Raw genomic sequence first — 26,220 nt, forward strand, 5'->3', positions numbered from 1 at the left:
GTTGTTTACACAATTTACGCTAATTAAAATACACAGGTAAAAATAATTTCATTGTTTAATAATTGTTATCTTTCTTTACTTAATTGATTTTGTTTTAAACTTAAGCCTAGCGAAAATCGTTTAAACGTGCAAACTCAATTGTGGTTGTTGTGTTGTTGGTGAGTGTAGAAAGCTTTCCCGTTCTTTACAAACATTATTATTAATTTGTACACATTTTCGTTTAAGTATTCCATTATAAGAAAATTGGCTATGTGAGTGGTGTGTGTTTGTGTGTGTGTGTTAGTTGTTTGTGGGTTGGGTTCAGTATCTGTGTGAAGTACAAATGTTTCCCTAGGATTATACGAATACAAGAGACAACAAAAAACACACGAAATTAAAAACTTTTCCTAACCGCTCATCCTAATTCTACTCCTGTTCTCGTTCTCCACTTACTCCTACTCCTTCTACGTCCTTCTTCATCTGCGCTAGGCGTCCAGATATATATAGTTTTTATATATGCAATTTACAGTATACAGTTTCAGTTAATTATATGTTTTGTTGTTTCCATTGTGTGGGGCGTTTAATGCGTGTGTTCGGTGTTGTTTTACACTTCCTTCTTGTATAATTTAAATTTAAACTAATTCTCGCTTTGCACAAAAATTTACACAATTTATTGATTTAATTTATTAGATTTAAATAGGGTCTCCTCCTCTGCTTTTCCAATTTGTTGTAAACTAATTACTAATTGTATAATTACACTTCTGTTTTGTTTTGTTGCTGCTGCTGCTGGTTTGCTGCTTACGGCGAATTGGTTGTAAATATGTACAAACTTTGTTACTTATGCTAATATGTTTCTCGCGTTAACTCCACTCCGCTATTGTATATATATGACCTATATGCCTACATGTGTGTGTGGTTGTTTGTTGTTGTTTGCTTTTCGCTATTCCATTCGCTCCTCTTTGTATATTTATAAATATTAAACACTAATCGAACGCCAGCCTATGTATATGTATAAAAAATAAAATTAAACAAACAATTCTTGCACTTGACACTTTTACAAATTCTCGACGACTAATAAATAGTAATGCTGTTGCTGTTCAAAACTTATCGGTAGACGATAATGTTGTATCCGCCGCTCTCATCGGTGATCTGTTTATGTTTAGTTTTCCTGTTGATTAAGCTAAGTAATCTGTGCGTTGCGTTAACTGCTGCTATTGCTCTGGTTGTTCTGTTGGTGTTTTTGGATTCTGTTAACTTCTATTCATGGTTACTTGGTGTTGATTCTGTTTAAGATCCTTTCGGTTCTGTATTCTGTTGTTCTTTCAAGATTATATAGCTAGTGGAAGTTCTGCAAACGGAAGCATGCGACTGCGTTTGATTGATTTAAATTTTAGGGGATCCGAGAACCTACTGATCTGAGAATCTGAGATCCCTGATCTTAGGCTATGGCAGCCGTCAGATAGTACAGATCCATTAGCGTCTGAACATTTATGGGTAGACAGGAGAGACGATCGTGTGTGTTGGAGTCAAGCGCCAGCCAGGAAAGGGCATTGTATCCCTCGAGGACGAAGCGCAGAACATCCGCTGTGAGAATGGAGTCTAACGGATGATCGTTGGCTGACTGATGTGCATTGGTCGAGTTGAGAATATCATCGGCAGACTGTATACTGGGCACATGGAGATGTAGGGCTGTCTTCAGAAACACGGGGCAAACATCTTCTAGATGCGGACAAGCGGACCAGAACCAAGCGGGCATGCGACCGGTTGGCGCCGTGGACACCATGTATCCCACTGATATTGGCTGCTGGTTAAGTGAACCAACCTAAAATGGTAAGGAAAATTAGTAAATGTTTTAAGTCAGTGGAATATAATGGATCACCCACCTCCTCTACTTCCTGGGGCGGCGTGCATTTGAAGTTATTACCGCCTGCGCTCTGCCAACTCCGATTGTCATCCATGCGACCGGGACTACCATGATTGGAAACTCTGTCCATGTGAGCTGTTTTAAGATAAACCCTTAGTATCCGCATTCAAAGACCGAAATTAAAAAACACTTACTTTCCCAAAACAGATCTCCAATGTCCGCATCGCTAAAGTCCTCGTTGCCCTCTTCCTCGAAGGTTAGGAAGTCGTCATCTACTTGGGGCTCATTTTGGAACTGGCGCGTAAAGGGCTGCGAGCAAAAGAATAAAAAAGCAATTATAACCAATCGTGTTAGATTACGCTGTGGACTTACCGCACAGACGGCGCTAGTGGGAAAGACCAGGATGTGGGTGCAGGTCACGTCCTGTGGAGTAGCTAAGGGGTTCTGCATGGAAATCTGTGAGAAGCGCTCATCTGGTGTAAACTGATCGGGCATCACGCGCAGCTTGGCATCCGGCTCCAGGGTCACAAGGCAAGCACTCAGGATTGTAGGTGGATACATTAATGTACATTGTTTACACATATCCTTAAATTGCTTGGATGCCTTTTGCAGCTGTTGCTTGCTGAGCAGAAAACTCCACGACTTTAGTTCACTGTGTCCGATCCTTCCAATGCGGCCGATCACCAAACGCCACATTTGCGATGTCTGCGAGATGATTCCCATGATGAAGTCCATCAATTTCCTTAGGGCCACATAGCGAGCAGGAGCTTTTCTTCTCCGAGCTCGATTTGGCACATCAATATTAATGCAGATCTTCTCCAGCATCTCGCCCCTTTCATCGGTGGCGGTGGCCAAAAGCCAAGCCTGATCCTCGCTCAGGCAGTAATTGCAATACATCACCGAATAACGATGTTCATTCTGACCATGCATACTTCCCGCTGATCTGGAGAAGTCCGTTTTGTCATTCCTCTCGTGCATGGGTGCAAGAACAAAAGGAGCCGTGTACATCTTGTAAGCCCGGCGATTGGGTTCATCCTTTGTCTTGAGAAACGCTTCCATATTAGCCGCCGTTCCAAAGCCAGTGAGACTTTTTACGGATTGGGCATGCACCAGATGGCGCCGGCACTGCGAAAATATGTTTAGAGCAAGGCACCTAATCTCGTCCGAGAAACGCTTTCGATTGCCGCACGGTCCCAGTTCCATTACCGATTCTAGCGATATAATCTGTATGTTCATCTGCGATCGCACTGAATCAGGAACTGCTTTCAGCAGTTCCGCATAGCAACGAAGCAGAGCAATCAAAGCCAAACGCTCCAATTCGCAGCTATCCGAGGCGAAAGTGAATGGATTGACCACATAAAGGACAATGGCTGACGGGTTGATGTCCTCCAAAGTCTCGCCCATTCCCAATGGATCTCCAAGGATCAAAGCGGGTTTGGTATCACCTGCTGCAGTGACTCCTTTTCCCACTCCGGGTTCCTGTTTTATTTCGTTGGTCTCCATCGGTTGGACTTGAGGTTCTGTACCGGGCTCCAGCTTGATATTATCCGTGCTTAAATCCCCGCCAGGTAATCCGCTGACTGCAGAGCTATTCGAGGAGGAAGAGCTGCCTCCTTTATTGTGCGAGTTCCCAGTGCCATCGGGTGGATTCAAGAGCGTTTTATCATTTGGCACTCGACTCAGATATGGTGCCAACTGGTGAATAAAGGCAACTGCATACCGACGAATTTGCTCCGCCAGAGCAGCGTGCTCCAGGGTACGCAGCCAATCATCTAACGGGGTCGTTTCCCGATCTGCGGGCACGTTGTTGCGAGCAGCGCCTACTTGAAGGAAGCCTTCCCATCCTCGAATGGGTGTGTGTTTTCCCAGCTTACACATCTCGTAGGTGCTGCTTAGTTCCCGGAAATAGCTGCGAGTGCAACTCACCACATGCTCGTTGTCGGGACACACCACCACGTAGACAACATCCCGGGCATAAGAGTACGGTTCCAAAAGAAACTTATCCCAATAGTGGATGGAGTGCGGTGCCACCGAGATCCAATCTTTCTCGTAGCCCACCACCACGGATGGTATCGGTTGCGGCTCACATTGTCCGGATGCACGGCCTGCCAGGCGATGGAATTGGCGCCAGGTTAGCGGGCCACTAACCGTGTTGTACGAACTGGCATCCTTGGAACCTGAGCCGCCCCTCGATTTGCAATGGAATGCATTCTGCAGCATCGGCTGTATAGCATTCATGGTGCGTACAATCTCCTTATTGCTACGGGTGAAACCGACGGGAAGATATGGCCACTTGTGGACTGTCAACCGACCAGCACCAATACCCGCTAGCTTGTGACGCAAAGCAGGTGTTGGTGCATGAAAAGCTGTGAGTTGCTGTTGCTGATGAGAGCTACTGCTACCATTTCCATGGAAGTCCATCATGTTGTCCATACGTTGGTTTTCGAATGCCAATCTCGACTGCTCCAGAGCCAAACTAATAACGTCGTGTGCATCCATAAACTCTAGAACATTTGCAATTGATGCCAATGAAGCAGTAGGTGCTCCATTGGTGCCAAAGATCCTTCGTTGACGGGACATTCGCCTCCGATGGGACTGAAGTGCTCTGTGCACCGAACTACTAGATGTTTGGATGATAGAGCACTGATCCAATAGCAGGTCAAATACAGCATGAGCCAATTGCTCCAGTTGACCACTAGGCAATCCTCCCGCTCCGATTTTTTCCAAGGCAGAACTCGATTCTACAGGTCCCTGCTTGATTTGGTTTTTCCTGCTAAGACTCTGGATGATACTGAGCAATGTAGGCTGCTTATTCCTGCCCGGATCATCCGCGATGCCCGTGATCTCCACCTCATCTTCGTAAAAGAGTCCAGCGCGATGAGAGAGTCTTCGATTAACCACTGCACTAAAACCACACGTACATTCCACGGGATCATCGTCCACATAGCCGGTGATATGGGGATTACTGCTGGGCGGCGTGCAAGACGACGAGTTCGAGCCGCCATTCGGACCATGGCCATGTCCGGAGCCAGCTCCGGGCATCGAGGCTGAGGCTGGCGAACCCCCAAAGGCACTGATCATCCGCATGCCGCCAAAACCGGCGGAACTGGGTCCATTGAGCATTCGCTGTCCAGCCGCAGCACCTCCAGCTCCGGAAGGAAAAGGATTAAAGCTAACCCCTGGAAGGGGTACATATACTCCGGAATCTGCTCCGCGAATATTGCCGATCTTTTGTGTATCCGCATTGCACACACACACACTGCTACTATCGAAATTGTGATCCCGAAACACATTCAAGGCGGTATCGTAAAGCAGTATGTTAACTAGGACAGAATTTACTTCCGGTAATTCCTGAAGCAGGGTCGAGGATCCGACTGTCATCGCTGTTCCACCACTGGCAATGCCCGCATCGCCAGTGTAAGGTATCATACCCATGTGCCCGCCAGCTCCTGTTCCGTGACCCACACCTCCCGCTGCTCCGCTGCCCATACCATGCATGTGTGGATGCTCCTGCGAGTGAAGCGGCCGGTTCAAGTAGGAAGATGTGGAGGTAGCGGGACTAGCCACAGCCAAGTCATAGGGATATGGCGGTGGCGGATGTGTAGGAGTTGCCCTCGACATTGGACTACTTCTGGCGGCATACGGACCTATTCCGGGTCCAGGGGAAATTGGTGACATCCCCGCTCGGTGCATAAGCTGCTGCATGGATGCCCCAGGTGGTGCTTGTGGGCAGTTCAACTGATTTAGCAAATACTGACTGCCACCGCTGCTCAACGGTTGAGGAACAGTGGATGGCGTTAATGGTGTCCTCGGCGCAGCTGACAGGAGATCATGAAGATGCTGATGCTGGTGCTTTTGATGAACAGCTCCTCCCGCTGCCGCCGCTGCTGCCGCGGCTGCAGCTTGTTGTTGCTGCTGATTCTGGAGCTGGAGTTGCTGTAGTTTCTGCTGATGCAATTGGATGCGCTGCTGAAGGGCCTGATGTTTCTGGTGCTGCTGCTGTTGAGCTGCCGCTGCTTTAGCCAATGTGGCTGCTCTTGATTTGTGACTACTCCAGGTGGGTTGATAGAAGCATCCCGTAGGCAGAGTGAGCGGCGGTTGTGTCTGACTGGGCAGGTTGGTCAATGGAGCATATCGCGTGGAGCCTACAAACTTCTCCTGTTGCGGTGCTCTGTACACATAGTCCCAGTCATCAATGGGCTCTTCCATTGGGCTACCCAGCTCTAGGTTATACTCCTGCTTCACCATCTTGGAGACAGTCTGAATGGCCACCACGGTGACGGGAGCTTGAACGGAAGCCAGCATAATACTGTTGCTCGGGTTGCTACAGCCTGTTGTGGTGGTGTTGATACTACTCGTGGTAGTGGTGTTGCAGGTCGTGTTGATACTACTGGTTATACTGGTTGTGGTGGTGTCCACACTGAGATCCGTCATGACCACGTCCGTTTGGCAGGGACTCGAGTTCGGGTGCTGCTGCTCGTGAGATGGTGGTGTAGGAAACATCTTAGTAAGATCCTCCGCCTGAATATTGCCCGCTCCCGAGGACGCAGCTGCTGCTGCCGCTGCCACGGCCGCACTGGCCACCGCTGTGCTCCGTTTGAGGTCTTCGATCGTATTGGTCACAGCACTGCAGCCCCCATTCGAGGGGTTATTTGAATCCGGCGGTGTGTGGATTTGCACGCTGCTGCACTCGTCGTTCGAGCTAGTTTCAAACAATTGCTCCAGATCATTGAGTGAGGGATTTAAACCTTCAGCTGTGAAGAGATTACCCCCGCTACCACTTCCTCCACCGCTGCTGTTGCCGCCAGAAGATTTCGACGTTTCCTTGCAAGAGGGGGAATGCAATCCGGGCTCTGTCTTAATATTCAATCCCTGGAAGAAGCTGCTGCCATCGGCCTCTACATCACTGCCACTGGCAGTACTGTTGGCAATGCCCACTAGTCCTCCGCCGGAGCTGCCAGCCGCCTGTCCTCCACCGCCTCCTCCTGCTGAGCCTGCGGATTCATCCAATGAGAGCAACTGCGAGCCATAAACGGATCCTGGTGAAGGCATCACGGGCTTCACGTGGGTTTGTCCTTCGTAGAGGTTCTTGGCATACCTAGGTCGCCGTTGCTTTTCCATTTTCGGACGCTTCACTGTGCTATAGTCCCTGTAGTTGTGAAAATTCCAAAATAAAGCGATGTCTAGAAAGACAAAAGAAAGCACTTACCAGTATTCCTGGTACTGAAAGTCGTAGATGACCTCCTTAAGCCACTCCTCGTCGTAGAAGCTGTCCGGATCCTTTAACGTCAGCTTTGGCGGGTTGTACAGTCGCTTAAAGTTGTTCAAGGCCTCCGTGGTGGAGGTAACACCTCCGACCCCCCGACCTTGACCCCCAGGTTCTTGCTTGATGGTCATTGCTGCCAATGGAGTATGCTGCTGCATCTCAAGTTTCTTGACACTAATAGTGCCCATTCCATTCCCTCCAATTGCATTTGATGGTCCGCCAGATTCGGCGCCGCCAGCTGATGTTGCTGCCGTGGGTGTGGCCGGTTGCTGGGCGGGCACACTACCCGGACCCGTACCAATGCCTTGCCCACCAGCTGCTCCTCCACCGGCCGCATGATCCGTATAGGAGGGCGGTTCTACGCTGGGCGTCTGATGAACATAAGGCGAGGCCGTAATGCTCTTGTTGTCGTGCTGGTCCGTTGGCGTGGGAGCCGGTGTATTCTTGTCTAGAAGGTGGTCTATAGGCGTCGGCGGCTGTTGCAGATTGGAAACGGAAGTTGGCGCATGAGGACTCATATTGAGCAGCTGTGAAGTGGACAGAGATGGACATCGTGTTAGTGAAACAAGTTGGTTAGGGGTCAGCACATTTGTTTTTGGGTCGTCACTTTCACTCACTTGCTCAGCGGGCGGCACGGATGTCGGTTGCGAATGCGCCGAATTCGGATGCGGAGAGGGAGCTGGCGTTGCCGGTGATTCCACGGAGGCCACCGGCATCGATGAATCGCCACCCAAGGAATTGCGGGAGTACGTCGAAGCTCCGCCATGTGGTGTTCCATGAGGTGTATTTCCCAGATGTCTGTCGGAATAGAAAAACATGTATATTGAAATTAGCATATTGGATAAATCATTTTAAGATTAAGTGGTGTCTCATTATTTATCGAAAGGTTATGTACAATGTCTTTTCTACGTATAATATAGCTATGTAAACAAAGGTATGCGCGTTTATTAATCATTTAAATATATATTATATTACTTGGGATACTTCAGCAAAAGAAGTGCCACAAAAATAAACATAGCAAAATAAATCATAAAACCATATCCATTGTTTTAGGATTAGATGTAATAACCAAACCGTTACAGCTGCAAAATAATATGGTTTATAAGAGGTGCTCTTTGCTAAAGTTTATTTGGAATTCCAACTATTATGGTGTCATAAAAGATAAATAAATAAAAATAAAGTTTGGAAATCTATTTATAATTTAAGACACTACAATTTTTTGTTCAAGTAAACTTTAAAAATACTTTGCACACCCATATTGTTTAAATAATATGTGCTTATGTTATTTACAATATAGAACACCAGCAAATAAAACTAAAATCATTCCACAAAATGCATCAAACCTTAGAGAATCGAAACAAAGATACATGCGGGCACCAAAACCAAAGTATTTAAACTCAATCCAGTATCGAATACGAGTATTTGCAAAACGAGCCATGAGAAAATGTGAACGACAATGGGGGAGTGGATTTCGGGGTGTACGAGGGTGGGGGGCTGTAGATTACTAAGCTAAGCTAGGTGCTACAAAACGTGTTGTATGTCCTCGATATGGAAAATATTATACAATTTGTTATTAGGCCGTTGCTTGCAGTATTTTGTGTTGTAGCGTTGCTTTTTAATTTGCTTTGAATGTTTCTAGCTAATTTACCAATTACCAAGAACGATTAAGTGAATTGGAATTATAAATTGTTATTTCAAGATGACGACGCGTGAATGTTTGTGTGTGTGTTGACTCCTTTTTTTTGGGGGGGGCGTAATGAATTAAATGCGCACACTTTTAATTCCAGTGTGTTTCGCAAAGGGCAGAAATAATATTGTCAAAACCAACCAACAAAATAATAAAACATTAATCCAAAGGTTAACAGAGCGTGTGAACCAAGTGGAAATAAAATTATATTAATATGGATAAAGAGCGAAAGTAAGAGGACGGGTGGTATAGATACAGTAACAGCCAAAAAAGTAGCACTCGAGACACCTTTCTCTAAATATTAAGATTTTCAGTTTTATATTGCAAAGGTGCAACAGATTAACAAATTATAGATATCAAGTAAATCTTCCCAAAGAAAAGGACTAAATTTGTTTTTGGAATACAACTCATTAAGATTTTGCTTTGTAAACATTTTCCAATTTGTATTATTTTTTGGATATTTAAGCAAAGTCAGCCGTTCTAGAGCAATACAATTCGAAAGTAAAAGATCTCAAAACGTTTTTATATGAAAGTTGATCCTATAGTGCTCTTATTTGATCGCAACGGTATGTTAAAAAAAGAGAAAACTGATTAGCGTTAACCTAAAATATAGGCAGCACTGGCTATAATGAACAGACGCCACTTCACTTCACTCCACTCAACACACAAACCTTTGTTTTGGTATATTGGTGTCTGTGGTGGTGTTGCTGTGGCTTTTGGCTCTAAAGGTGGAGGCCGTGGAGGAGGCGGTGGATGCCAGCGAATGGAGCAACCGCTTGTGGAACGGCACATTGTGACGCCGGGGAGTGGCCGCGGAAAAATTGGAGGCGCAAGTGTTGCCCAGGGAACTGGAATGATGCGATGATATGGCTGCTGTTGCCGGAGGCCCAGGTGTTCCCGGTCGCTGCTGCTGCAGATGCTGCTGGTGGTAATGCTGCTGCTGGTAGGACGACGACGACGAAGATGATGAAGATGACGAGGACGACTTATTGCCACTGGAACTGGTAACTGCTGCTCGCAGCGCAGGCGATCCCAGCGGTTGCTGCGGTCGCTTGTTGTTGCTGATGTTGTTTATGCTGCTGCTGCTGTTGCTACTGCTGCTGCATAGGGCGCTGAAATTTGTTTTTTGGTTTGTTTCGGGTTTAGACACTAGCAACACAACATATTTAACGCTTTACGTTCGTAGCTCTGTCGCTTGGCTGACGTTTTTATTATTTGTTGCTGCTGTGTGGGTTAGGTAACTCAAAAGAAAGTTGTATAGAAAAAAAAAAGAAACGGAAAAAATCTATTGCCTATCGCATGCAGAGATAACAATAAACATAAGGTCTACTACCGCCTTTAACTGCATATTGTTTCTAGGCTAAAGATACTTTTTTTTAGCATGCCATCAAAGCGGGTTCGTTTTGGTTTATTGGGTTTTTTCTAATTTCCGAAAGGAGCACAACATCTCCACTACATCAAGTTTATATCGATTTTATATGCATTTTAAAAACATTGTTATTATATTAGAGGCAGCAACAAGATATTAAGGGGTCACAAAAAAAAACAAAAACCGCACGCAAGTAAAAGACGAAAGGGTATTTTTAAAATCTCTAGATGGGAACTTGTTCGTTTTGCAAAATGATTGCATTACATGTGGAACTATACAAAAATATTAAAACAGATTCATGGTAACAAGTAACGATAGCATATGCCATATACGTATGTATATCTTTATGCTCTACTATTTTTTGTTAAAACCTAAACAGCTTCTTAAAATTAAACTTGCGAATAGCACCCAAACTAACAGAATGAAATATTTTCTCGGATAATTCCAGACTCTTGAACTACAATTTGAAAACTTCTAGAGATTGGATAAATACCCTTGCATATAGAGAGAAAAAAACATGGCAGGAATATTCCACTATTATTTTAAAGAATCTAAAAGGTCGAAACTCACTTGGTGCATATGCAGGGTGCCTTCTGCATGGGATCCACAAAGTTCCAGAGCTTTTGACGTTGCTGTTGCTGCTGAATCTGCTGCTGCACCAGTTGCTTTGAGTCCTGCTGCTGCGGTTTATTCAGCTCATTCTCGTCGCCATCCGCAGATGTTGTCACAGTTCCCGAGGCGCTAGTAGAAGAAGCAACTGCTGCTGCCGCCGCTGCTGCATCCACATGGAGCGTGTTCATCACGCAATCTTGCCAGGTTCGTTCCGGCATTTCCACGGCAGCCGAGGCGGGTATGTGAGTATTGTTGGTATTGAAGGTGAAGCCCGAGGTGGGCCTTTGATCGTAGTAGGGTTGGAAGGCGAGACGTTCCAGGGCGCTGACCGCTTGTGGAGCTGCCTTGCGGGATATCTCTTTGGCGGCAGAAGATGCAGTAGTTCCAACTCCTGCTCCTGTTGGAGCATTTAGGGAAGCTGGACCCAAGGGAACCGCTGTTGCAGATGGAGCTGCGCCCATTGCTGGAGGAGCAACTGCTGCTCCAGGTGGGCAGGAAAGCGAGGCCAGAACAGCTATATCAGCAGCCGCTCCACCCACTGAGCTTTGCATCTTCTGCATCTCGACGAACTCCATGTGCTCCATGTCGTCCAGGTCTGTGACTAGTACGTAGTTCGTGGGATGATACATCTTATGACCACCTGGGGATGAAAATTAAACCAATTAGATTGCATCCCTGGAGAGCAATTAATCTAAAGGTATTTACTCACCCGACACCACTTCCACCACGGGTGGCACATCCGTGTTGTCCTTATTGCACAGCGGAAAAAACGAGGCCCAATCCTCGAGGATCTTCTCGGCTATGGGATCGCTGGCCTTATAGCTATTGCCGGTGAGTATGCCTGCAATTCCAAAGGGGGCCAGCATCACCTTACGCGCGTGCGGTGGTGGCGCTGCCTTGGCCGCTCCTTCTCCGCTGTCCAGTGCCTCCATGGCGGCTCCATTTGAATCCTGACCAGGATTAGGCACTGCTCCGCCTGCTGTCGGCGTAGATCCATTTGAACCTGGCGGAGAACTGGTCGCTGCAAAGGCTGCCGCAGCTTCGGCCAAATGCTCCTTGGTCAGCGGACGCACGGCGGGATGCTCGCGCAAATCTATGGAGGCACAAACGGTGTCGCCGTGCACAAAGAACGTAAATGAGAAGGACAAGTGCTGGGAGCTGCAAAAAGAGTGGAAATGATTAGCAAAGTGGTTTCATGGAAGAGTTAAGCCTATAAGCCCTATATTTTGTTTAAAAAAATTGCTTTTTGTTTATTAAAAGATTATTAGAAAAAGAAATATTTTACTAATGATAATAATCGAAAATTCATAGCTATGAATAAACTGAATAATAATGATTCATAATTTGATTCGTTATGAGAGAATCAAATAAATGAGAAATGTCGCAGGAAGAACGATGCAATGCCACAAGCTTCAATGTCATTGCACAGAGTTCCTGTTCATTATTCTGGGATATTGCCGTATTGTGAACTTGATACAATTTTCAGCATTTTCACAAAAGTTAACGCATATATCCGAACAGTCTCTGTATATGTATACCGAATCTGTTGCACATCCAGGCACATACCTGCGTCCGAAGAGACGATCGCTGGAGGTGCAGGGTTGCACAAACCATTTTCCAAAGCGGACAATGTCCTTGGTAAGCACGAATCTGAGGTAAATTTTGATTATAAACATTAGTTTTTAATTTTATATTTATTTTCTGTATGGGTCTACCTCTCCATGAGATTGTGCAGCGCCTTAAAGAGCAGCGATCGGCACTCGTAGGTGAGAGCTCCTTTCCAGGTGCCATTCCACAGCGCTTGGTTGGCTAAGAAATAAAATAAAAGAAGCAAGTTATTAATATTATTATATTCATTTTTAAAAAATCCTTCATGGATTTAGGGTAAAAGACAAATACCTTTTCGGTGTTTTAAATATCAAAAATGAATATGTTTTACTAAAAGGTACTAGGATTTATATATGTACACAACTTTTTGACAACAATTGACATAAGATATTATAACTTAGGTTATTGCCATATTCAATGTAGTCAAGTTTACTCAACTTGGGTTGGCGTATAAAAGTCCTTATTTTCTTATAAGTAAAACGTTCCCAACTCCAGTTCTGAATGCATCTTTAAAAGCCGGGTGTATTTATCTATTTTGTCAACATCTAATTTATATTTGATTTCGGGGGTTCATTGAAATGTAAAAGTGGAAAATACCCAAAACAAGTGGAAGAAATAACCAGAATTAACAGCAATAAGAGAAATAATGCGAAGAGTCGTCTACAACGTAAAACAATTAGCCTCAAATTACCCCCCTCTCTTTCACAACCACTTTTCTTCTCTCTTTCTTGTACAGACGCGCGCACGCCTTAAGAAAAGAAAACTTTTAAGACTATTCAAATTTGTTATTGTTTTGTATTTGTTTTCGTTTTGCATTTTTATCATTCTTTTAAGAAAATGACAAACAAACTTAGAGCGAGATGAGTAGAATGCCAGAAAGAGAGAGGCAGAGAGCGGGCCAGAAATAAATAAGCAAAGCGGTGGATAAAGATAAAAATATGTGTACAACGGAATATGTAAAAATGCAGCATGAGAAGAGAAGAGATGTAAGAGGTGGAAACAAAAAACCGCCAAGCAACAAAACAAAAATCCGAAGCGGAAGTGCAAACACTCAAAACATAAAGAAAAGGCAGTGAGTACAAGATGAAGACTGTGGGGAAAATAGGAGGGAGGATTTGTAAAAGAATAAAGGAAAGTCTAGAAATTTTTGGAAAATTTCCAAGCATCCACCCCCACCACTAACGGACACACACACACTTTCAAATATACATATGGGGTAAATCTCTCTTTCGCTCTTTCTCTTCGATTCCCACGCTTGCATTGATTTCTACTGCTTCTTCTTCGTGGGTCAACAATGTTGCACGGATAATTACGTAAAGGTAAACAACATGGACAAATAACAAACGAAGCAAAAATGGCTTAGCAGTATAATACCTATTTTTGTTGTATTTTATGGCTACTGTTTTTCCCTTCAATGAGATCAGCGTGAGTTTTTTTACAACGACGCTTAAAAACTCACAAGCACACTTTGGCATACAAGGGCAATGTACGATTATGCCAGTGTGTGTGTGAGTGCGTGAGAGAGTCTGCATCCTCTCTTCATCCTCGTCCACCTCCTCATCCTTACCACTATTATTATTCCGCCATCTACATGTTCCCATGCCTATGCTTCCAATTTCCATCCTGCAGACCGGCTCGTCTTCGTTTCTCTTCTTCTCTCAGGTCACACACCGCACACACACATTGACACACTACTCAACGGCGAAAAGTTCAAAGCTCGCCAAAATTATAAATAAGTGTCCGCAAGGGTAGGCCTGTCGAAACAAAAGCAAAAACAACTGCAGCTTCAGCCACTCTCTCAGCAAGCAAACAAATAAAAGGAAATCAAGAGACGAGCGAAGCGAAACAGCAAACAAAAAACAATACACAGAAGAGTGACTTCAAGCGATAGCAAACAAAATACAATGTTCTCACATAAGATTTTATGCGGTGGTAATTTAGAGAAATTCAAAGGATGTTTTTAAAATTTCCCAACATTACGAAATAACACACAACAAAGTTTTTTTGAAATGTGTAAGTTTTGAAATACAATACTGTATTCTATTACAAAGCAATTGGAAAGTAAATGGTTTCTTTTTATGGGATTTATAACTGTAATAACATTATTTTCATAAAGCTTTCTTTAGCTTCCATGGTCTGTGGTATCTTCTCCCACCACAGCTGCTAAATATCCTCATCTTTCCCTTTTTCCTTCTTCTTAGCTTCGGAACAGGAATTGTAATCGGGTGAATCGGAATCGGGGAATCGGAATCGACGGCGACTGCTCAATGCAAATTCCACAAACACGTAGAAGCTGTCTGTGTGGGTGTATTTTTTTTAGCACGTGTGGTTTGTGCACATGTTGCTGCTTCTCTCCCTCTCCGTTGTTTGTAAAGAGATGGTAAAGAGGTGGCAAGTCGCTCTGTGAAAAGTAGCGAGTAAGAGAGAGAGTGATTGTTTGGGAGACAAAGTGCCGCTAGGCGTGCACTCGTTCTTGTTCACCCACACACGCACACTCTCTTTGCTGGTCTTTTTGTTTGTGGCCCAAAAAAAAACATTGCTATTTTAGGTTAGCATTTTGCAATCGCAACAGACCTCCCCTCTCGCGAACACTCTCTCTAAGAATGTGTGTGAGAATTTCACAAGAACTGTGACGTGTAATTAAGAGAGAGTTATTTAGCAGTTTTTCATTTGCGTGACACATAATGAAAACAAAAAACGAACACACATAACAACAAGCAGCAACAAATGTTTAATCAAGGTCAATAATCTGAGCGCACACACATTCAAAATATGTTTAGTAAGCGCAATAACAAATCGAAAAGCCAAAAACCAGGTAAAGCCACACGAATACAAAAGACTTAAAAAAAAAAAACAACTACAAAATAAGCAAAAAAGCGCATTGTAATTAAGCCCACGATTGCAAACCAGTTTAAGCTCATTGGGAGCCAAGAATGGCAAAAAGAGAGAATCTCTCTGCGACTCTCTATGATTTACAGAGAGCAGCACGTAATCATTGGCTCCAATTGTGAAGCACACACATACATCTGCCCCAGCACACACACACGTAAATGTGACAGCTGTTTGAGGTAAAGCCGTATGCCAAGGGTGTACAACAACAAACAGTTTGAGTACAATGACAACAAGTAGTGTGTGCGGGTTGTTATTTTATTATTTTTAAACATAAGTGCAAATTGGGGGTGTCCTTTAATTCTTCAGGGTGTAGGTGTGTTTCACGATCACGTCTACTGTCCTTTAAAATGGTCAAAAAAAATGGCAGAAAAGTCAAACAGCATCAAGGGAAAAAAACCCAAAAGCAATACAAGAGGCATGCAAATTAGTTTACTATGGGAGTGAAAGGCGTATTTAGAATAACAGCAAATACTTGAAAAACACATGATACATTCATACATATTCAATTAAAAAGATATTTAAATATACATATTCAATTTCAAATTACTCAAAAATTTCTGGACGTACTTTGTTATAATTTAAATTAATAAAATTGAATCGTAAAGAACATGTAATCTTTAAAAATATTATGCATTATCGTATTATTTTTATTCCACTGTGCTGACTGGCTGAGATTTGCGGCGTTGCCGTTTTCATGTACAGCAAATCTGAGAGCTAGTAACAGTAACAAGGTGCTCTCCCTTCGCCTCTATTCTCTCTTTCAGAATTTCATTCACACGCATTTGCGGACACGCACACACACACACAAAAACAAGACGACAACTTTTTTGCCAGTTGTGTTGTTTACGGCTGAAAAAGCTATAAAAAGTATACGAAAATTCGACCAAAAAACGTAGACAAAGTAATGTCAATGCAATTAGTCAATGTCCTTGTCATTAAAAGTGCAATAAATAAAATAACGCAATGACAAAAGCTAACACGAAAAACAACGCAAAGTCTCATCAGCGGTAAAAACGACGTGCATTCAACTCTCAACTCCAGACGGTAAAAAAATATGCGCCTCAAAAGGGGGTTAACGTATGACTGCAGAACAAGCTAACTGTAAAATCAGTGGGCCACAATGACGTAGGCAGATAACAAAAGATACATTCGGACTTCCTTATCTCGTTCGGAAACTTCAAAGAGAAACGGTGGGTAAATGAGAACTTCTGGAGGGATACACGGATGCGAAATTTGTAGTTCTAAATGGAAATAAAATTGTATGTTTGATCAAAACACTATTGAAAAAATTATGATCTCTTAAATACACAGTACGACCTATAAATAATTATGCATTATAAAATCTATAGAATTGCACGATTTTTTATAGTTAGGGTAAGGCTACTTATTAAAACTTAAAAGGTCCAATTGAAAAAATTGTATTTACTCGACTCTCCATTGAAAAAATAATAATTTCTGGGAATTATTATAAGGTAATTACATATATGTATATAAGGTAACTATTTATGATTTGAAGTAATAGCCTTCTCATTTTGTTTGTGCTTTATTATATTAAGTTGTGGATAATAAGGAACCATTGAATTTTAATAGTTATTCTTTGAAAGACTGTGATATCTTTAACATTTATATTTAATAAGATAACGGGATTACGGATCTCGGGCGACCTGCGGTTGCTTAGTGGGTAATGGAATTTGCCATAGAAAAGCCGAAACCTCTATTCAAATTCTACGTTGAACAATGTACGTAGTGTAGTACGTAGTTAGTGGTCAGAGATAATGAGGCAATAACAAAAATATTTAATAAATAGTAGCCACACGCAATGGCTGATAAGAGACGAAAGAAATGGAGATAGGGTGAGCGAAAGAGAGCGAGCTTCTTTCGAAGGCCAGTTGTGTGTATTGATATTGAACAACCCTCGAAGGAGCAAGCGTGAGGGGAGCAGAGCAGAAGGGGGAGCGTGAGAGCACCTTCCTTCTTCGTTTGCATAATTACCAGAGAGCGACGAAGAGCGAAAGAGAGAAAGCTAGCGAAAACATTGCAAATGACAGGTGACGTTTCGGCATTACTGCCTTCCTCTTTCCTTCTTTGATGCACAAGAAAAAAACTAATAAGATTTAAGGAATATTAAAGGGTTTTTAATAACAAACTCGGAAAGTCGAGTTCAAATATTTTTAATTATATTATAATATTATTAATTATTATAATATTTAGTTAGAAACTTATTAACATTTATGTTTAGAGGACACTGGTTTTGAATAATTGCATATTTAATCCTAACATTTACATTACGTTGTTTAAAAAAAAATGTATGTATTTAACACATGGAACATTTTATTTCCCGTGTGAAAGTCGACGAAAGAGAGGAGACAACCGCCTACGTTTGACAGTTGTTGCTTTTTTCCTTTTATTCTTTCTCTTTTCTGTTGCTGACGGTTCAATACGACGCCATGTGAGTTGAATGACGCCAAAGGAAAATGAAAAGGCGAGGAAGAAAGATTGCGAAACGGACGGGGATGGAGAAAAACGTGGAGAGAATCAGGAGAGCAATAATAATAATCATCTGCCGCAATCGAAATGTATTTTGCGTGTTTATCTGTTTGTTTGTTTGTGTGTCGCATTTGTTTTGGCTTTTCTCACACAGATGCACCCACACACAACCGTCAAAGAGATGGCAAATTTTGTTGTTGCAATTGCATGCGATGGATGCGGCCTTGAAGCTTTATTAAATTCATCACCCACTTGGATGTGCGAGTGAGAACGGGTATGTGTGTGTCAGTGTGTGGAGGTGAGAAAGGGAGAGCAAGAAAATAATACAATCGATCTTAAATGTAACACATAGCATTCAAACTGGTAAATAGTTTTACTCATTTAGAAACTTCTATGAAAATGTCATATTGTATACCTCGTAGCTAATAGCGGACTACTTAAACCTTTGTGCTTTACGGCAGATTGTTGTAAAATTGTATGTATTTTAACGCTTTATGGTCAGCCCTAACTAAAGAAGTTGCTACTCAAGCGGGTAGGAACTATATACATACATATGTGCAGCTGTGTTCATTGAAATAGCAGTGCTTATTACCTGAGAGTCCTATGATTTACACTTTTAATACTTGGTTGCATAGCCGTTGTTGCTTATCAGTGTCTTACACCTGCGCAGCTGGAGTCAACCAAATCCTGGCAACGTTTAGAAATCTGCACCAATGCATCCTGCACAATTTGCCAAAGCTTTAGAAGTTGGGGAGCTCTTCGACACATAATGTTTAATGTCGTTTCACTGGATTTCGATCGGTTTTAGATCGGGAGATTGTGCTGGGCATGGCATAGTATTATTTTCGACTCATCAGTCCAGAGGATATTACGCCATTTGAAGACCATTTGAAAAGGACTAAACTTATTGAAACGAACTTTGTGTCGATTCTCTGTATCTGTGGTTTTACGTGAGGCATCACAATTTTCGGGCTTCAAATCATATTAAATGGCATTGGATACCATTTTCATAGAACATTGAAGAATATTTTTAATTTCTCTATATGTTTTTCCCTCCTACCTAAGCTTAAGAAGCAACTTTCTTTCTTCTTGGGAGCAGTGCTGTCATATATTATTTTAATTTCCCTTTCAAATATACTTATCAACTTAACCGAACTAACATTTTACAAAATATTGACCATTCCGGGACTTTTCGTTGGACAAAACCAGACACTGCTATTCTAATGAACAGAATAAATGTTGTGAATTCGCTCGAGAACGTAAAGATAAAGATATTTCTATTTTCCAAAAATAAGTGAAAAAATCCCTTACGAAAAGGGCCATGGAAAAAAACCATTATATATCTTAGTTTCTCATGCACTGCTTTTATAATGAACACAGCTGTATGTATATTTCATTAGAACCATCTCAGGTCTAGAAACTTACCCGCCACTCGGAGCAGCTCGGCATCGACCAGTTCACTAAGATCGGGCTCCTCGCCGTACCAGAAGATCCAGAGCTCTTTGGCGGCGGCCAGCGAAAGGGGCGGGTGGACCTTGGTCGACGTGGTCATCTCGAAGTTTAAGGCATTCGGGTCGGCGTTGTCCGTCTTCGTGGATTGGACCCTCCTCCACACACACAGCATGTCCGCCTGGATGCATCGCGAATAGGAGCGCAGGATCGGGTCTGCCAAAGGATCGCTCGATGCGTTCGGTCGCTCCCCGTTAACGAACTTCCGCCACTTTATTCCACATAAATCAGTCTGTAATAGGTTGATAGAGAGTTAGCAGGGAATTAGTCATAAATGCGTATGTAAGCAGGTAATGGTAGCCAGACTAATTCCAAATAGGTTCTGTAATACACTCTACTGATAACTATTGCTTCACTATCTATATCTGTAGGGCAGCTCCTATCATTTGTTTACCCTGCCGTGACAAACGTTCCGTGTCTGTATAATCTCCTTATAAATGACGTACGAAAAATAGTACATTCCTAATTTAAGACATGTTATGGCAGACACCTGGGGCGAAATCTTAAAAAAAATTACTTTACTAATAATAAACTATTTTATTTCCAAGGCGACCTTTTTCAGAATTTCCAAAATCATCTTGAATAGATTCATTAGTGTAATAAATGAGACAATAATTATACATATAAATATTTGTTTATTGAAATGAAATGTATTGTATTAACAGTGAACTATAAAATTATTCTCTACAAGTCAAGGCTAAAGTGATCATGCTCCTTTAGATCCAACCAGTCCATTCCAGATAAATAAACTGTTGTAAAATCGTATATTCTATTTTTACATCGATAAATGCTTTATGTCTTAAAAATAGAGGCTTCATCATCCCAACCCATCTGACTCACGGAGATTTTAATAGTAAACTGCTTTATCGGATGTTGCATTAAACGCAAACTCTACCAATGACGTTAGATTGAATTACGAATTGCTAATTTTGTCACGATTTAAGAATCGATGGAAAGTCAAGCCAAAAATATATAAGGCTGTTAAATTTTTTTGGAAATACGAAACTTTTCTACACAATGTCTTATATTTTTAATACATCTTCAAGAACAGTTATATAAAGACTTTTACCAAGTGTATTTCAATCTATGCTAAAACGATAATAATATTGAATTGTTGCCCACTAATTTACCAGTGTTGCGAAATATTTTAAAACACACACACACATGTAAAATACATTTCTCATTGCACTTGGCAGCAACCACGAACAACAACAACAAAAACAGGCAAAGCATAAACGACCAAAGCGAAGCTCGAAAATCTTCCGCTGCCTCGCAACTCAAAACAAAAGCACGAAAAAAACGGCAGAGGGTGGGAAGGAGGAGCTGCAGCAGAGACATGAGAAACTTGGGGCACCGAAGAAGAAACAAAAAGCGAAAACGAGAGAAAAGCGCGGAGAAAAAGAAGAATGAGTGACTGACTAACTGGGCTTATGTAGCTTGCTGGCTTTTTAGCTTTTTTTAGCCATTTGAGGTCGTCATTGGTTGCTTCCGTTGCAGTTGCGTTGGCTTTATACAGCAGCCCCAATTTTACAAACGAAATATACTAGACTTCCGCACAAGACTCGAATTTTTCATTAATATAAGCATTTTATTATCATCTGTTTCGTGGGAAGAAAGGGATAATCCCACCAATTGAATTTTAATATTGTATATCAATGTAAAATATTTGGCAACAACGGAATATATCAACATGGCTTAACCAAATTGTAAGTATCAGTTAGCAAAAGTCCAACTAAAACCACAAGCCAATATGAAATAGTACCTTTCTAAAACCGTGACGAACGTAATTGAATCCTAAATCCTATTCGAAATAATTAAATTCGGAATGCTTCAATTTAAATGACGGACCAACACAATTATGTATCGCAATGAACTTTAATATTGGCATATGCAGGCGTATACCTCAACAAAGTAATTGTCAACGAATATTAAAATCGCCAGATTTGTGTATTTCAACATTTTGTAACTGTGTTCATAGTTGAAGACAATTCAAGTGGGGGAAACTCGAACTATAGAGGTTTTAGGATGGTAGAATTTGTGTAAAATAGAAATAAGTTGCTGCTGTGGCAAGTGGCGAAAGAGAAGGCAAGCAAGTAGTCTAAAATCAATGGGCCAAAGCGAGATGGCGCCAAAATAAATAACTGCACCTTCAGACACCCACACACCTTTACATACGTACTGACAGGCAGGCGGACGCGAACGCACACAATCAGAGCCGAAAGGTATTCCCCCAAACCGGCCATTCTCCCCAATTCAATTCTCAAGCCCTCTCTTTTTCCGCCGTCTTGACGACAAAAATGTATGTTCCACATTCTTCCGCTGCTTGCTTGGCTGCTCTTCGTTTTTGCCATTTTTGTGTGTGTTTTCATTTTCGCTCTCATTTTGACTCGCTGCTTTTTCTTCGCTTCGAATTGGTTTGTCTTTTATTTTTGGGCGAGTTATCTCGTAGGTTGATTTTTTCTATCTTTTATCTATCTTCCTCTCCTTCTCGCTTTTTGCAATCCTTCAACGAGAGAGGAGGAGGTCTCTGACTGTTATCATTCCGACATTTGCCTGTGTTTGTGTTTGTTCACGCGCGCGTGCCTCTCAAGTTCAACTTGCTCTCGAGCGCCGTCTCGCTCTGTCGCCACGCTCTCCATCTCGCTCAGAGAAAGTTTGGCGTTTGTTATTGTTTCGTTATTTCGTTGGCGTCGGCCCTCTCCCCCTTCTTGACCATCGCTCTTGTTGCTCCAAACTCTGCAAGAGAGTTGTAAGCAGACACAGGCAGAGAGGACTAAAGAGAGCGGGGAAGTGGAGCAGGAGCACGTTGACTTGTATTGTACGCATTGCCGTCGTCATCGCCTCCTCTTCTTCCCTGACTATTTCACTCGGCTTTTCTGTTTCATTTTTTTTCGGCTTCTGCGTCCCCTCTCATTTCTGCTATCTCCTCTTTTCGACACGAGATTCATTAAAGAAATATGCCAAAGCGGAGAGACAACAGCGCAATCACTAACTAGTTGGGCCGACAAACTAGTCGTCGGTCGTAGTCCCCGAGTCTTCAGTTTTTAGTCGCGGGTCTAGAGTTTCAGTTTCGACGTTGGGTCTCGGGGAAAGGAGAACCTGTTATGGGCCAGAAAGTCACCGAGCCGCAGTCACGAAGCTACCCACAAAGTCACAGAGCAACAATTGCTGTGGGCTGCCACAAAGACACCCGTTTTTACTGCTACAGTAAATCCCCGTAATCTTCTACTTTTATTTACTACAGATATCTAGCTATCTGCAGCGTCCTATACAATAAATACATCTATAAACTCTAAGAACTAAAAGTATCTTTTTACAATCAACATATGTATATATATTTAGAATTTAAGCAACATTTAAGCTGATTTTTTATATGATTCTTTACGACAAGTTGTATTTTTAAATTTGTAATTAATTAAGGCAACACATATAATTAAAGTCTTTAGGAACACGTCTGTTTTAATTAACACTACCAAAAATTCAGGTACCATTTATATTGCCTTTTAAGCCTTTCAACAAAATGACAATTAAGTGATTAAACTCATTTCAAAAGTCTTCATTTTGAATACCTAATGATTGGTTTGATATTTAAATTTTACAAGATAAGGAAATTACTTTTTAAGTTTGAAACATTACATGCCTTTGGAATTACCTATGAATAACATAGTCACAATGTAACATTTAAATATTACATTTAAAGGTACATCATTAAAGAAGAATTGACCATTGGAATGAAATAACCGCCACACAATATAAAACTTTAAAAAGTTCCAATTTGTTCAGCTGCAGGTTTAAAAATATTTCTGTGCGACTGCATACTGCTGTAGGACATTTGCGAAGCATCTGCAGCGATAACGATAAACAGCTGTGTCTGACCGGCGGCGTCTACATTTTGGCTGCCAATCGATAAGAGAGAGATGACGAGTGAGGGTGGGGAAGAGGAGGATCCCATGATCGGTAATTTAAATGATTGTCCCTGTTTGGGTGACACACCCCCGCTAGCCAATGAGCCCCCTACACACCACCCCTCTTAAATCCACACTGACCTAGATACTGCAGCAAAAAAATAGAGCCCATTGCAAAAAATAAAAAACAATTGCACAGAAAAACAACATAGTACTCACCAAGGCATAAAAGTTTGTGTGGCAATCCTCCAAACTTGCACCGTTTGTCTGATGATTTTGATGCGTCATAGTTCTTGGCTTGTTTTCTTCGCACAGCAGCAGCACCTCATTTTCTCAACGTTGTTTGCTTATAGTGTATTGCTATTATTGTTATTTATCCGATGTGTTGTTATTTGTTGTTGATTTTGATATTCTCTAGTATTTTACACATTTGCTTGCTGATTTTTCTCCTCTTTTTTATTATTGATTCTGCTGCACGCACACAGCCACACTCTACACACACAACGGTATAGGCACGGACACACACGCGAGAGAGACGACACACACGGATACACAAATAGTGAAGAGCTCTCTTTCGTCTCGATTCTTTACTTTCGATATTTTGTGGTTGTTGTTGTTGTGGTGTTGAATTTTGTTTGTAATTTGCTATTTGATGTTTGCTTTTGATTTGATTTTTATTATGTGTATTTTGTATTTATCTGCTCTCTGGGGAGAGATTTAAGCGTAAACGTTGCTTTGGCAATGAAACACACATACTGTAAAATTAAGCATGTTGCTTTGTTGTAGGTTATAGCTGGAATATAAGAAGAATTAGACTTTCAGTGCATTTTTTTTCCCGCTCGGTATTTGTTTCCTTTTCCGTAATAGCCTCATTTATGAGTTAATTTTCTTATTGTTTTAACTTGCTTATTTGTTGCTACACTCACTCACACACACACGCACTTAGATCACAATTACAAGGGTTCGTTCATTCGTTGTTTCATTCATGCAAAAAGAGAGCAAGCCGAGAGAGAGCGACTCAGAAAATGACTTTTTTCAACCAAAGGCAGCGAGTATACACCACACACACACACATTTACTTCCAGAAACACAAAAACGACGATGAAAGTCGTTGGATTTTCGTTAATCGTTGATATAGACAAAAAAATAGGTAAGAGTTTGCGGCTATATTCCAATTCAGGCCCAGCTAATTTTTGTTTTTCGGAAAAGAAGAATACTTTTTCAGAGCTCAAATTAAGATGAATAATACGGAAGCACCAACACAAACACTCGCGCGTACTGTGAACACATGAAAGTCGAGGCAGCGGTTATTTTTTGGTTTCAAAATATTACAGTAATATAAAATATTTATTTGTAATTAATCTATTACTCAGGCTTGAGTTTCTTGCGCTGTATTTCGTGTTTTTTGCGCACAAATGACGAGTCAGAAATTTTCGAACCGACTGCGAACGCTGGTCGCCACACACAATGGAAATTTTGCTCGCCTAGCTTTGAATCGGCCATATATATGGTATATAGCCAGTATGTAGTGTAGTTGTGCCAGCGGCGAGTGGCGAGAGAGCAGAAGAGGCGAGTAGCGGCCGAATTCGAATAGCGGCTTTTGCTCTTTTTGCAGAGCAGAGAGAGGTGAGACGGAGAAAACAAGTTTTACCAGCTAACTGCATTTGCATTGGTGTGCGTGTGCGTTAGTGGCGGCGGCGTCTGTTTATCTCGCTCTCGCTCGCTCTTTGTGCATCTCTTGGGGATGCAACCATTTTGAGCGAGAGGCAGACAGAGAGAGACCGAGCACATAGATCGATTAAATTAAGGGAAAAATCTCAAACTAAAACGAAACTCGAAAGAAATCCGAAATTCCATAAATTATGCACTATACAACACTACACAGTTACACACACGCACGCAAATATGTAGTGTGCGAAACGTGATACATAGACGGGCAGCAGCATTCCTCTCACAAACACACGCACCAAATATACACCTACATGGCAGAGCAACCACTTTCGTAGTTTTCCTTTCGCCCCGTTTTCTCTGTTTCTGGGCAGTAATGTGTGTACACATCAGATTTTCTGATTTTGACTTTCGGCCACTCGAAATAGCCAAAAAAAAGGCCATCGATAACTAAAATCGCACAGTTGTTGCATATTCCTCTTTCATACACTCTCCTCTTTTTCCAGCTCTTCTTTTCAATCACACACACACACTAGCATAGGCACATCGCCGGGGCAGCGACCGCTAGAGCAATTAAAAACCATTAAACATTTCCGCTGTCACTGCTTAAGCCCGTCTTGAAAATCATGTAATGATTTTGCGCCACAATTATTTGTCAAACAACGGCACTTCGGCATTATTATTTCTATTTCATTTGCTGCAGATCTTCTTGCACGCACACAAACATACAGCAAACACTCACACCCTCTCACTTCGCATTTGCATTTTTCAAACACTTTTCTACGTTTTAATCTTAATTTTCGGTGCTCCTTTCGTTTACCGATCTAGTTGTAGATTGACTCTTTACATATTGTGCCACTTTCTCTTTCGCATTCGCATACGGAAAAATCTGCGATCGATTTTTATACCAATTCGCAACAAATATTAGGGAAAACTTGCCGTCGGCGGCAGGGCCAGTGTTGCCAGGTAGCACAGACAGAAACGTACTAAAAAGTGGGCACAAAAGCGATATAAAATACCATAGAACACTAATTCTACAATATGGGAAAGTTTAAAATGTTACTTCTAAATTTAAGAAGGTATACTTTATAAATTGTTATGTAAGTCTAATATATAATAAAATAAAATCTCTCTTTAAATTAAGTTATTTAAAAGAATCCTTTTAACTAGATTGCTTAATTGCGTAAACGGGTAAAGTAATAGGAATTAAATGTAAGACTAAAATTAGTTCTATTCATTAAAACTGTTCGTGTTAAATGCGTAACTGATTGACTGATGTTTCATTTATGACAATTCTTTCTTTTATAATTAAAAAAAAAATGTTTTATATGGAATACGAACTATGGTTTATGATGAAATAAATTTTATTTTTAT

At 41.8% G+C, this 26,220-nt stretch overlaps 1 protein-coding gene and 1 non-coding gene across 5 annotated transcripts; both read right to left on the reverse strand.

Moving 5' to 3' along the window:
* Positions 1–623: 623 nt before the first annotated feature.
* LOC122617278 (mediator of RNA polymerase II transcription subunit 13) lies at positions 624–25,822 on the reverse strand. Of its 4 annotated transcripts, XM_043793072.1 has the most exons (14): positions 25,667–25,815; positions 23,398–23,971; positions 19,190–19,505; positions 12,493–12,586; positions 12,344–12,427; positions 11,487–11,935; positions 10,736–11,417; positions 9,468–9,896; positions 7,727–7,907; positions 7,053–7,636; positions 2,216–6,992; positions 2,038–2,152; positions 1,863–1,978; positions 624–1,801 (listed from the first exon to the last, which is right to left on the reverse strand). In XM_043793072.1, the coding sequence occupies exons 2-14, from the start codon at positions 23,464–23,466 to the stop codon at positions 1,418–1,420; spliced, it is 8,280 nt and encodes a 2,759-aa protein (XP_043649007.1). In that variant the 5' UTR covers positions 23,467–23,971; positions 25,667–25,815; the 3' UTR covers positions 624–1,417. The 4 variants fall into 4 exon arrangements, with proteins under 4 accessions (XP_043649007.1, XP_043649005.1, XP_043649004.1 ...); XM_043793070.1 differs by lacking the exon at positions 9,468–9,896 and having other exon boundaries at positions 25,694–25,822; XM_043793069.1 differs by lacking the exon at positions 9,468–9,896.
* LOC122618689 lies at positions 12,154–12,295 on the reverse strand. The gene has a single exon (XR_006326059.1).
* Positions 25,823–26,220: the final 398 nt, after the last annotated feature.

The sequence above is a fragment of the Drosophila teissieri genome, chromosome 3L (assembly GCF_016746235.2).
Source record: "Drosophila teissieri strain GT53w chromosome 3L, Prin_Dtei_1.1, whole genome shotgun sequence".
Classification (NCBI taxonomy): domain Eukaryota; kingdom Metazoa; phylum Arthropoda; class Insecta; order Diptera; family Drosophilidae; genus Drosophila; species Drosophila teissieri.